At 39.7% G+C, this 14491-nt stretch overlaps 1 protein-coding gene across 1 annotated transcript; it reads right to left on the bottom strand.

The window, feature by feature from the left end:
* Positions 1-696: 696 nt before the first annotated feature.
* On the bottom strand, positions 697-10958 carry LOC104532566 (excitatory amino acid transporter 3-like; the record flags this gene model as incomplete). The annotated part of the gene is made up of 6 exons (XM_010177804.2): positions 697-804; positions 3101-3285; positions 4665-4772; positions 6670-6712; positions 8920-9034; positions 10866-10958. Coding segments are annotated over 6 exons (652 nt in total), but the record flags the coding sequence as incomplete, so codon positions are not given.
* Between the last annotated feature and the right edge of the window lie 3533 nt (positions 10959-14491).

Raw genomic sequence — 14491 nt, 5'->3', positions numbered from 1 at the left:
ACCTCAACCCCCGTCCTCTGTCCCCCTGTGCAGGAGGGGGAAGAGGTGGAAATCGGGAGAGAAGGGAAGCAGGGAGGGGTGGGGGAGGTGTTTTAAGATTTGATTTTATTTCTCATTATCTTCTTGTCTGATTGGTAATAAACTAAATTTGTTTTTCCCCCAAGTGAGTCTGTTTTGCCCGTGCCAGTAACTGCTGAGTGATCTCTCTCTGTCCTTATCTCCACCCACGAGCCTTTCATTATATTTTTCTCCCCTCTGCCCAGTTGAGGAGGGGGAACGATAGAGTGGGCTTTGGTGAGCATCTGGCATCCAGCCAGGGTCAACCCACCATACCCCAATATGCTGTAATTCACAACTTCACTGTTTTCCAACTTCTTCTAGTATCTAACCAAAGCGTTACTACTCTCAAAAATACAATTATATTATCTATTTTGGCACCAAGCTGAGAAGATGAAACAAGGTATACAAGAAGAGCCTTTGCTTTTTTTCTGTTAGAAGGCAGTGCCTTTTTAAAACAAAACATGCATTCAGCAAAATGTGCATTCAAAATGTCCTCACACATCCTCACATAATTTTCACTGACAAGAAGTTTTGTTTCTGACCTAGAAGAGGCTAAGTGTTGTGGATAACTGAGTTGTAACCAACTGAGCTTTAAGAACTGCACACATGTAATTTGATCTTTAATAAATGACATACCCACTTAGTACTGTAGCCATATAAAGACCCAGTTTACGAAAGATTTCCCAGTCCTCAACTTCTATTATCTTCCCAGCAATTAAAAACACAATACCAATTGGCATATACCTAGAAAGCAAAAACAAAGCAATTAAAAATGCATTCTCAGAAATACTGCGTGCTCACTAGGGAATAATTTCTTGCACAGTATAACTTTTTACAATATAGGGAAGTTTTTTTAATATATATTCCATTACAGAACTGACTTTATTCACTTGCAGTAAGACTATAATAGAGGTAATGAAAAAAGATTAAAAAATCAGAGTAAATGTAACCCTATGCATAGTCTAACAAGTACTGTATGACCTGGTGTTACAGAATACATGGAAGTTGGGAAGGGGTGTGGGCTTTGTCCTACTGCAGCAAACATTTATGCACAGCCATAAGCTTACTTGGAGGTGGAAGTTTGCAGGGCTGAGACCAGTATCTGTGCATGCTGCAATCACACACAGATGGAAAAGGTCTCCTTTGCTTACAGCAGCTGCCCTGCAGCACTGGGCCCTATATCTGGGTCACCTGCACACAACAAGAGTGATTTTAGTATGTCGGGACAGTACAGTCATCAGTGTGTTGCTTGACGGAGGGGTTCCCATCTGCCAGTAAACTTACACAAGGCCCCGTCTTACAGACATGAGTAGCTTGCACGGGCTACTGCCTTCAGAAAACTCAAGGCAAAAATCAGGATGTATGCTAGCACCAGCGCCACTGCATTCCTTTTGGTACCAGAGAGCAGGATGTCACAGAGACAAGCTGCCACTTCAGAGCTATGAGTAGTATAAATTAATTTATAAATTTGTGAATATATTAAATTTATCCATTTAAAAATATAAATTATAAATTTATAAAATGTGTGTGTGCTGTCCCACAAATAAAATAGTACCTTTTCCCTGTGCAAAACAGGAGGTCCCAATTCCTTCTGAGACCTGAACTTGGTGAAAGCATAACTAATTCCCCATGCTGCCAGCACCAAACTTTACCTTATTCAAGGCAACAGCTCTCACATCTGTAGAAACACAGGGAGCTTGTAGCCACAACTTCAGGCACATGCAAGACAATGGATAGTCAGCTTACATGTAGGATTCTGTACTTGTGGCACGTGTTAACTCTTGGGTCTCATGAGAGGTTATTTGCTGCAGAGTGCGGCAGCCTATTTCATGGGGCTGTAACTCAGCTGTGGACTGAACCAGCTGCCTAGCACAAAACAAGTTCCAGAAACCAATTTACCTTTCTTTAAAGGCAGCAAGAAGTGTGCATCTAAACCCTGGACAGGTTTACGGTTTTACAGGCATCTCAGTGTGCAGCAGTGGAAGAAAATTCCATGGAAGGGCCAGATCTGGTAAGCTACTGTTGTGTGAAACATGTGGATATGAGCAAAGCATTGTAGAAAATGGCACAAGGCACTCCACATGTAGGACCATATTCTGCAAAGGATTGTGTGTGCTTATAGTCCTAGTTCTGTAACTGTGATCTGCACATACAAAAGCTCTGTGAATAGTTGTGAAGTCCAACCACAGAATCACAGAATGGTTTGGGTTGGAAGGGACCTTAAAGATCATCTAGTTCCAACCCCCCTGCCATCAGCAGGGACACCTTCCACTAGACCAGGTTGCTCAAAGCCTCATCCAGCCTGGCCTTCAACACTTCCAGGGAGGGGGCATCCACAACTTCTCTGGGCAACATGTTCCAGTGTCTCATCACCCTCACAGTGAAGAATTTCTTCCTAATACCTAATCTAAATCTACCCTCCTTTAGTTTAAAAACTATCAGAAAATTTGCTACATTTAAAAATTGATTTTCCTACCTGAGAATATTATGAGAGAATACTGTAAGAATGTTGTCTCACAAAACCTATTAACAGATGGTAAATTATGTTAAGTTGTATTTTGCATATGATTCTGGATTTTGTTCTGTGTTGTGGCTTGTATATTAATTGATATTTCTAAAGGAACTTAGCTCCAAGGACACCATCCTGTGAACATAATGGCTATCAGGCAATAGTGTTCAAGACTGAGAAGGGCATGTGAGTGGTGACATTTCTACAGTCCTCAAATCACTAGTGCAGTTGTATTAGTTTAATACAAACCTCTAGCAAGAATGTCCTGAAAAACTCAGGTTTCTTGTGCACCAATAGTACTGTTTCTTTAGTATATAGTAAGTGGAAGGCTTGTCTCCAACTTCCTCTAAAGGATCAAATTCTGGAAAAAGGAAACTGTTTACCAGTCTGTTTTTTTTAAACCTGTTTGCTGTATAAACTTGTATATAGCACTATACAAAAGCAAACATGAAGTATGAGTCTGCTCCTACATCTTCAGTGACAAAATCCACTTTAAGAAGCTAGAAAATGCCACTATGTCCTTGGACTTACCACATAATTATCTGAACTATTCTCATTGTAGCTTCATTCAGTGCATTGAAAAAATCCACCAGTACTTGTCCTTTCTCTCCCATTTTCCCAATAACCATTCCAAAAACAAGACAAAAGACGATCAACCCCAGCACATTGATGCCATCGGAATACACGCCCACAAGTTTGTATTCTTGGGTTTTGTTCTAGGGATTAGATTCAAAAGAAAAAAGTTATTATCTGAAAACACTCAATTTACTTTGAAGAGTTCTAAAATTAAAACACATCTAGATCTTTCTTTGAAAAGACACAGAGCTCTTCCCTAGTCACTGCTAAGTGGGCAAGTTCAGGAATGAAGGTAGAACTAAATTGTCTTTGAAAGCTTTGTATTTTAAAGCTTTGCAAGGATCTGACCAAACCCTAGCAGGGGATAAAGCACCCCTTAATCTATATTGCCTTTTCTATAGACTTCTGACACAAAGTATGGCAAGGTCTAGGTATCCACAGTCGTGCCTTCAATATACTCAAGACTTACTCCCTGCTGTGGAGAACAAAACACAAGCTGATGTAGGATCCTTGTGGTTATTTCTGAGCAACTCAAGGGCTTGTGTCTGCATTTAAGATAAACAGTCCACTGCATAAAAGCTGAGACAATGGTATCCAATTTTGTCCCAAGTTTTAAATCTATTGTTCAGCTGAAATCAGTGAAATTGCAAAATTTATAGCAGAATTGGATGCACATAACATAAAATCCTACTAAATAGGTAGGTATTCACACATTCCTCTGTTTGTGTAGTATGAATACAGGAAGGAAAGGGTGCAATTCTTCACTACCCTGTGCTTCAGGACTTAATTAATGTCTTTTCATAGAGCTCATGTTCCCATGCTCTCATTAGTATGAGATGAAATTTCAAAGGAGTATAATAAAATGCATATTGATTTGGTATTATTCATAGTTCTGTGTTCACAGTCTACTGAATTGCTTTCTCCCTCTCCTCCAGTGTAATTCCAGGCTTTATAAACCATCAACATCCATAAGCTTTCCACACCTCTAATCAGAGGCTCATTAAACCTCTTCTTCACTTTTGTCTGTTTACATTACTTTGCAGAGTAACAAACTATTAATTAACAAATGCCTTCCACTGTTTTGCTTTCTATTAAAAAAAATTATTACAATTTTCCATTCCTTTCTTCCTCCAGTGCTTACAGTTATCTCATTGCTGCTCAGATTCTCGTGCTGTTATACATCCAGCCTTTCCACAGTGACTGTTTTTTTTAATTCTTCAGCAAATTGACAATTCATTAGCATACCCATCTAATGGAGCATATGAATGGATTATTTTCTCATATCATCTATTATCTTTGGACTGCTTAAATTACCAGTGGAGTCCTCTGGTGTTCTTAAACCTACTTGAAGATCATCACAATCACATCTAGCATTTACTTTGAGACCTTGCTAAAATCTATCTATGTACCATTTCCTTCCTTTTCTCAATAACTAATGACATCAGCTAAACCACATTTATTCTATGGTCTTCCTCCCCACTTCATATATTATGAAGGAATACAACAATAAAGGTCACACCTCTGATGCCTCCGCTGTTGCAGCAGTTGTAACTGGTTCTTCTGTAAATGTGGAGCTATTTTTATCCATGCCAGTTGTAGCTTCAACCTTTTCACGCTTGGTTTTATACTGGAAAAGTTTTTAAAAAAATAGAAAAGCTTATTTAGAAACATGTGGAAACTGAAGAATGGACAAAGGCATAACCTTTGTCTAGTAAAAATAATGGAAAAATGAACCAATCTGACTTGAAGGTAGCAAACATAGACAAATACATCATTTCCCAATTCATGTGAGCCATCACGGTTCAGTACTTCAGATGCTGTAGATCAAACAAGTGATCCACAGATAACAGGCCACAAATTCTGCTCCCCAGGCTCTCAGGTGCCCTGTTGACCTGGTGCAGTCTTTTGGGGCATAAGATACAGCTGCTGACAATGGCAAGTGGACTTTTTTCCAGGACAAACACTCTGGAGAGAGTTGCTGACAGCCACACCAGGAGAGGTTTGTAGAACAGATGCACCTGTTAAAATCAGACCCCTGGTAATGTGGTTAGCATAGGTAACACCATTATATAAGGCAAACAGTCATTCTCTGTGGCTGAGCTGGTCACTTATTAGTCCCCTTTTCCCTTATCATCAGGCCCTGAAGACTCTGTGCACCAAACAGACAAACCAAACAGATTTCTTCTTCCCTTTCCTACCAGCCTCAAGATGCCTGGGTGCCAGCCTGACTACTCCCCTCCTTACCAGCCTTGAAGGTCCCAGGCATCCATCTTGCCAGGTGTTGTCGATAACCCTGCCACAGCACAGGGAAGTGTAACAGCACCCAGAGCACTGTCCATAAAATCAAGCAGTTACAAGTCCTAAGGGGGAACCTGGACCAGAGCTGCTGCTGGACAGTGAGACTGGGATTCCCCACTGGACAGGGATATCTCCACCATCATCTGCTTCTTCTGAGGACTGAGTGACTCATATTCTTTTATATGTTTTTTGAGTCCAGATTATGATTGTTATTTTGATACAGTAAATGAAGTATTCAGATTTGACCTAATCCTAGAGGGTCCATATGATTAGAAACCATAAGCTAAGTGGTGCTATTATTAAATTGTACTACAGTGATTCTGCTTATAGAAATCCTGTGCTATCCAGATTATAAATTCTGTGTTAAGCATAATATCTTGTTAAGAAAATAAAGCTTTAATTGTAACTACAATTTAGTGCTGTCATCATTCTGACAAGGATCCTTGAAAGAACCTGTCCCCTTGGTGTCAGGTGACAGTAAGTAACATATGAGAAAAACTACATGAAGTTTTATAAACTAGAAATACATTCAGTGCTGTGCACAGCTGGAGAGTTAACATCATTTCATGGGAAAGGTTAACTATCTCACATACAAACCTCAGGTAAACTGGTAGGCAGCTGCTGGGGAAGACAAAAAAGGGAAGCAGAGAGCGTTGCAAAAAAACAGTTGATATATTTACAGATTAAGATGATTGAATCTGAAGTAAATCTGATCTATAGATAGCAGTTTCCTCTTCCATCTTGCAAATCTCACTTTTTCAGAGAGATGTCTCAAATAGACTACGAACTTGCTGCCTTTTCCTTAAGATGGATCATCAGGTCTGGCAATCGATATTAGATGTGAGACACATCAGGGTGAAGGCTAAGTTATGCAGATTTCATCAGACACTGAGGGTTTTTAAGAACAAGGAAACAGATACTCTTGACATGGTTCTTCTAACTCTACCTGTCCCAAAAGGAAAAATCTTGTTTTATATGCTGCTTGGTTTCTGCACCCAGCTCCTAACAGTGTCCTTTTGCAAGGGATTATCAAGGACTTAATAGCTGATAACAGTGTTTTATCATAACGGAAATGAAAACAAAGTGCTTTAAAATTTATTCAGATACTCCTGGACTTTTCAGAAATAATTCTTACCTGACATAGTTTTTGGGGATATAAAAGAAGAATAGTTTGTAGCTGGCAATGAAAACTACAGCAGCAAAGAGGGATGTTCAGACTTACTTACCTGTTGAAAACAGGCCTGCACAAGGTTTTCTGGGAACATATTCCTGTTAAAAAAGTAGAAGCATTTCAACATTATAGCATATTAAGAATAAATTGTTTATATAAACAAAATTATAAAATCTGCTGCTTGAAGAACAGGTTGTGTTCCTTTATCCAGAAAAGTAGTGTATTTAGCACCATCAGATATAAAATCCAAAGAAATTAAGGGTCCAGGACTCCCAACGATCAGTTGACTGTATTCCTACTGTTGAATTTTTGGGCTTATATTTTCAGTATTTGACTAAATCCAGTGGGTTTTTTTTTTTTTTCCCTGCTGCATCATCTCCATCATTTGCATGAGGAATACAGGACACACAGTTTTTATAGGATTTGTCAATTATGGGCAGAAAAAAACACAACCTGCTGTAAACACTGTGATGGAAGAATCAGATATTTGGTGTGCTCTGTTGTAGTTTTTAATCCAGAAATTAATCTTGGCTGATGGAAGATTCCCATGTGTTATTCCAGGGTCAAGAACCATTTTAGTACACTGAAAAATTATGGTATTAGATCAGAAACAATGCAATCCAGTTATGTGCCTCCTTTCCAACCACTAATTTCAGATTCAAACAATCGCAGAAAAAAAGCATTAATTAGGTATTTACTGAATACCCAGTCCAGTGCAGAAAAAGGTATATAATGAAGCAGAAGTCTTTATCTCCCTTACCTTTCACCAACTCCTGCCTTTATTTTTCAAATTTTCAAAGCTAAATTTCTTCAAAGGCAAGAGTTTTACAAGCCTGGGAATTTGCTTAATCTTTCAAGACTATCTGAATTTGGATCTTAAATCTGATGAATATAAGTAAGTAGGAAAAATAACTACAATTCCTTTAAGAGAGAATTTCAGATCTTGAACTCCTAATCTGCAGTCTTATATTTGTTTACAAGAAGTTGAGCTACAAACAGTAGCAAAAACCCAAACTACTCTGAATTACAAATCACACTGCTTCCTACTATAGGAAGACTTTTTTGTGCATGGAACTACATCAACCCTGTGAATATGTGTGGAAATGTTCATGTGGAAGTTACTGGTAACAGATTGCATTAGGTTTTATAATGCAGCTGATTGCACAGTTCCCCTAATTGATTCCTGGGCAAGTGACCATGAGGAATGAGATAAGCCATTGAAGGAGCTGCCACTCTGGTCATGCACAGGCAGGAGGGTACAGAGGCTGGGAAGAGCTGTGGATTGTTGAACATGGGGCAGTGGGGTTGAAGACCATTAACTATCTCACATACATACAAACCTGAGAAACTGAGTTATTCTCAAAGAGGTCTACCTTGACCTGTGCCGGGGCAGAGATGCCCCAGATGACAGCAGACCTTTGGTATTAAATAGAACAGTGACTTTTTCAAGATAGATACATACATATATGTTTATACGTGTGTGTATACTTTACAAATGTCAAAGAATTGTGTACCTGGAGCTGCATCTGCAAATGCCAGTCACATTTCCTGAGATGAAAAATGCTGAGAAAGCCAATTTTAGGTATATGGCAGTTCTTACATGATTACACAATGGCATTCTTATGTGATAGATTAAGTAAAAGTTCTACAAAAAGAAAATAGTGAGTGGGAATAGTGACATAAAGCAGAGAATAATTATAGGTGGAGAAAAAAAAATAGCCCTGAAAACTAGCTCAAGTCTTCTGCAGACTTTTCTAGGGGTTTACTTCTTCTAACCACTTTAAGTAATTCTCATTTTCCAGGATGCTGATGAAGAAAGCCGCATTACAAGGTTGCCTTAGATACTGGTGATGGAGCAAACCTGTTGACTGCGCAACCCTAAGAAACCTTTTCATACCACGTTACTTTGTATCCTGCCTTGAGTAGGGGAAACGTAACACTGCAGTTTCAGGTGGCTGTCTACACTGGATGACACAAAAACTGCCAGGCAGCAACCCACCAACAATTCAATCCCTTCTGGATATCTTTGTCATACTAGATAAATCTGGCATATCAATTCCTGCAAAGGAGGGAATTTTTGTTGTCATTGGTTTATTAACAAAATATATGGTAAAAGAGAATTATTTTTAATAAACTGCTTTGAATATACTCTAAAATGTCTAACCTCTTGGAATACAAGTTATTCACTCCTTATTCATCCAAACAATATTAGAAAGCATTTTTATTGTATTATATATCACAACTTTATTTGTGTTTGTTTGGACTTCTGCAACAAGGGTATTGAAACTAAAAAAGAAAACCTCACCTGATCAGATCCAGCATGGCATCAACAGTGCTGACTTCTGGGGTACTGCCCACTCTGTCGATCTCATTTGCTGTTTGAGGCACTCCAGGTTTAATAGTCACAACTAAGACAATCCCTGCAGAAGGAGAATCAGAAAAAGAGCTCACAGTGCAAGCAGAGGCATTGGTGCATCCTGCCTCAGTGTATCCCATGTAGCTAAATTCTTCATGAGCAAAACTCACCAAATGCTTTCCATGGGTACTCATGCAGGGCTGTTCAGAAAAGAGAAGTCTACAGGTGGTGTCCTTAAAGGTGTGGGTTCCCCCAACACTGGAGCTACTTGTGGCTTTGACACTGGACTTGGGCACTCTAGCTTTGTTTCTGCATGTATGGTACTAAATCACTTCTGCTCACCAAAAGGGTAAATTACTTCAGCTAGGCTTCAGCTGAAGTGTTTTGCAACTTTTGCATGGTAACATTTTGAATTGCTATTTACCTTTTCCCTTATGCAGCTCTTCTTGTTACTAGCTTTCAGATATAAATACAAGTGTGTTGTCCTGTGACACCAAAGTACAACGGGATGTTTTGGTAAAGTTAGTTAGCAATAAAGTTACATAAGAGAAGGGCTTCAGAAACAGACTGAAATAAAAAATTATGGGTAAGAAATACTAGCTTTGACCTTGTGAATACTCAAATCAATGACAAATTTTCCATTTTCTTTAATAGCTTCATTTTAGGCATTTCTACTATTATATGAAATACTAGGTCTTTCCAAATGTACTTTTTTTTCCCCCCTCCACAAATCCAAACAAACCTAAAGCAACTGAAACTACTAAATCTCAGTGTAGGGAGAAAGAGGCATTTGGATGACTCTTCAACCAGCTAGGAACAAGGTTTTCTAATGACAGCTGTGAATAAAAACAGAACTGAATTTGAGTAACTCTGCACAATGAAATGAGTAATATCATAGTACCATAGAATAGCAGGGACCTTTGGAGATTGTCTGGTTTAACTCCTCTCTCAGAGCAGGGATAATTTCAAAGTTAGATACATATTAATGTTAGCCTTTATTAATTTTCCTCACCATGTGTTCACAGAAAATTCCCAGACAGATCAGATAGCCTAAACGGTGTAACTGCAGTGATACATGACTCTCAGTAATGCAACCTCTAGAAATTAATCTGGCCTTATATGTCTATACGTGATTCTTTTTCTATTGTTAAATACTGCTTTGCTTTACAAGTAGGCCACATATGATGTACATTTTTTTCTTGAAATAAATGTTTCTTTTTAGTGGGTGATATCTAGCCACAGTATTCACTCAGGCTCAACAATATACAAAGATAAGCCACACACTACATGACAGCTGTCAGAGGAGGGTCTAATTTTATTTCTTATTTAAGAAAGCAGGCTGAAGATGTTTGTTTAAGCCAACTACAGCCTGAACATCCTGCAAGAGGAGATGCAGATTTCAGAGAGGTGGGAGTAGAGCCTGGCAGTGACAGAGGGGACAAAACCTTCTAGGAAGGAAACGAGATAACAAGGAGAGCAATATTTTCTGTCATTCTTTCAGGTGAGACACATTATACATTCTTGTATCTGAGAATCAGCAACAATCTATCATTTTGCTATTGAGGAAATTCACTCCATAGTTCAGGCTAACCTTTGATGTTCATTCAGCTTTCCCACTGCTGGTCACTGTTTAGATAAGCAGACAGCTCCTAATCTTCCCTGAGCTGAAATGGATGGCAAAATTCCCTGTGGCTTCACACTGAATATGAATACAGCCCAACTGTGAACAGTGGGACTAACTCCTTCCTGTATCTGGCTACAAGTATGTGAAGACGTTTGGTATGATTCCTGTCTCTTCTCCCCATCCTGTCTTGGGAAATTTGTCATGTCACAGTGCTATTTAATTGTAATTAAGCTATGCTAAGGATTTTAAAAGTTACAGTATCACAGAGTACCTAGTATTACAGCAATTACTGTAGTGCAGAAATAATATATGACTGCTCGCAAACCAATCTTCCCAGAAACGCTGGAATCCAAAGCAGCAACACCTGCAAAAAGAACCACAAAAATGAAACACTAAAAAACAAGTTTTAGAAGAAACTCGTTATTTTTGTAGACACAATTATTTATTGTCTTTCACTTCTATGCTGGAAATTTTTCCTGATTCAAGTTATTTTTAAATACCTAATTGCCAGCTGTACTTCTAAAAATGTCTGTAGCAGACCAACCTACTTGCTTCTGCTTCTTTGGAAGTATCTGGTTTCCCCAAACTTTTCTAAGAAACTGAGCACTTCTATTCCCTGGTGCTGGTGATGAATTAGACTTCTTTGATTTATGAAAGTATGTTACAATTTATTTACATATTCATTTAAATAATAGCTTCACTTTCTTCAGATATGCAACACTTCAGCTTTAAAACTAAAAGTCATGTGAAAGGAGCTGCTCAGGGCTGTTACCCCAGGTTGATCAAAGGGATATACAGACAAGTAAGGCTCATTCCTGGCAGGTTCACCTTTATTAACAGGTTGGGGTTGGGTTTTTTTTGTTTTGGTTTTGTTTTTTTTCTTTCTTTTTTTTTTTTACTGAAGCTTTTCTGAAGTCTGGGCTGCTCCCACTCCTCTGCCTGTATCTGTCATTCCCGGGAACTGAAGGCAGTTTTTGTTAATGGTGGTGGGGAAAGAAGAAAGAGCTGAGGCAGGTGTTATACTGAGGTCAGCTTCACTTCTGGCAACTATGTTATATCAAAGTGCTCATTAAGTACTTTTTAATTGTTTAAAAGATTTACAGTTATATCTGTACACATACAATTCAGTAACCAGAGTAAAATGAGCATTGTGACTGTAAAACTTGACTGTCTATAACCGCACTAGTTAATAATTCACTGTTATCTCTTTATTATACATTTGTGATCCATTTATATTTTTATGTTTATTGAGTTAAGATTATCAAACACTCGACAGATTCCCTTGTGTAGGAAAGCAAAAATACCATGATGATACTTAACCTCAGAAAACCATGTTTTTGTACAAAAAGAATGAATTTTCAAAAACTAAGGAAGAAAAAATCAAAAGAGCTTTCTGACACAAATATAACTCACTGATCTTTGAGCTCAAAAGGGATCTTAGCACGCATACTTTAACCATGGGTTGATGTCTCTTTCAGAAGGTATATTAACAGCAGTAACAACTTGTGCCTAGAGCATTCATATAATGCCTTACTTGCCTGTTAATTGTTATTCAAAATGCAAACAGTACTGCGAGGGGAGAATGAAGGTTAATTTATTTCATCATCTATTCGATTATTTTGGGGTCTTCCAAGGGATAGCATATCATCAGGCTGACTACAGAAGAACTATGTCTACCTGCAGAATGTAAAGACTATCTCACTTGTACAGCAAATAAAGATAATAAAAGTACTATCCATATGGCAAGGGAATACAGATCAGTGCACAGAAAAAAACAATGTCACAGCTATTAGAGGAGGCTGTAATACTACTAAGTGTAGTAGTATTACACTACTACACTAGTAGTACACTAAGGATATTGTTTGAGGCACAAACAACACAATGGACACAGAATCTGGGCAATAATTTATTTTTATCTGCTTGGGAACTGGGAAAAAACAGGTAGAAAGAAGGACTTTTGCATTGCTGTGGGCTCAGATGTGGAAATTATATCAGTAAGAACTTTTGAGAATGGACAGTAATAAGTAATAGATTCTGTGGACAATAGAAGAGCTGGTTTCAAAGCCTGTCAACATTGAAAGTTTTGCACCTGATATATTAAGTGAGGAGATTTTACATAATGTTTTTAAAAGAGACCAAACTGTTATTGCCAAATCACAGAATGGAAGGGACCTCTGGAGATCATCTAGTCCAACCCCCCTGCCAAAGCAGGTATATCCAGAGCAGGTTGCACATGATCGCATCCAGGCGGGTTTTGAACATCTCCAGAGAAGAAGATTCCACAACCTCTCTGTGCAGCCCATCCCAGTGCTCTGTCACCCTCACAGTAAAGAAGTTTTTCATCATCTTCAGATGGAACTTCCCCTGTTCCAGTGTGTGCCCATTGCCCCTTGTCCTGTTACTGGGCAACACTGAAAAGAGTCTGGCCTCATCCTCTTGACACTTGTCCTTCAGTTTATAAGCATTGATAAGATCCCCTCTCAGTCTTCTCTTCACGCTAAACAGACCCAGCTCTTTCAGCCTTTCCTCATAAGAAAGATGCTCCAGTCCCCTCATCATCTTCACAGCCCTCCGCTGGACTCTCTCTGGAAGTTCTCTGTCTCTCTTGAACTGGAGAGCCCAGAACTGGACACAATACTCCAGATGTGACCTCACTAGAGCAGAGGTGGAGGAGAACTTCCCTCGACCTGCTGGCCACACTTTTCTGAATGCCGCCCAGGATATCATTGGCCTTCTTGGCCACAAGGGCACATTGTTGGCTCATGGTTAACTTGCTGTCCACCAGTACTCCCAGGTCCTCCTGCACAGAGCTGCTTTCCAGCAGGTCAGCCCCCAACCTGTACTGGTGCCTGGCTGGCAGGTGCCAGCATTCCTCCCCCAGGTGCTGGACTCTACACTTGCCCCTATTGAACTTCATTAGGTTCCTTTCCATCCAGCTCCCCAGCCTGTCCAGGTCTTGCTGAATGGCACAGCTTTGCAGTGTATCAGTCACTCCTCCCAGTTTTGTATCATGAGCAAACTTGCTGCAGGTACACTCTGTCCCTTCATTCAGGTCATTGATGAATATGTTGAACAAGACTGGACCCAGTACTGACCCCTGGGGACGCTGGAGCGTGTCCAGAGGAGGCCACAAAAATTATCAAAGGGCTGGAGCACCTCCCCTATGAGGACGGGCTGAGAGAGTTGGGGCTGTTCAGCCTGGAGAAGAGAAGGCTCCAAGAGGATCTTATAGTGGCCTTCCAGTACCTGAAAGGTGCCTGTAAGAAAGCTGGGGAAGAACTGTTCACAAGGGCATGTAGCAACAGGACGAGGGGGTAATGGTTTTAAAGTAGAAAAGGGTAGATTTAGGTTGGATATTAGGAAAAAGTTCTTCAATATGAGGGTGGTAGATCATTGGAACAGGTTGCCCAGAGACAAAGTGGAGGCCCCATCCCTGGAGATATTCAAGGTCAGGCTGGATGGGGCTCTGAGCAACCTGCTCTGGTAAAGATGTCCCTGCTCATGGCAGGGACATCTTTTTGTGGGATGGAGTGCTTCACAAAGCTTGCCTTGAGATTTTTTTGCCTGACACTCTTGCTGACTCAGCCAAGAGCCTAAAAACCATGCAAGGTTATTTCCTTGGAGTACTCAGTTATAAGGACTCTACAGTTACTATGACATGAAGTTCCTGTGACAGCCGTTCTGCTGGCTCCAAATTAAATGCCTTTGCAAACTGTTATGCTCATTGGAGTTTACAGAGGTATAATTAAGGGTAAACTTTGCCCCTGCATTTTTAAACTGGATAATGAACCTGTTAGTGACTTAGCTGTGCTAGAATCCAGCTTGGGCTTCCACTGTCAGGTCAGTGCTGCTTTACTAGTAGCTATAAAAACATGCAAATCAGCCAGGCAGGGATCA

The sequence above is a fragment of the Antrostomus carolinensis genome, unplaced genomic scaffold (genome assembly GCF_000700745.2).
Source record: "Antrostomus carolinensis isolate BGI_N321 unplaced genomic scaffold, ASM70074v2 scaffold15411, whole genome shotgun sequence".
Classification (NCBI taxonomy): domain Eukaryota; kingdom Metazoa; phylum Chordata; class Aves; order Caprimulgiformes; family Caprimulgidae; genus Antrostomus; species Antrostomus carolinensis.
Note: the sequence above shows the minus strand (reverse complement) of the source record. Positions and strands in the feature narration are given on the sequence as shown.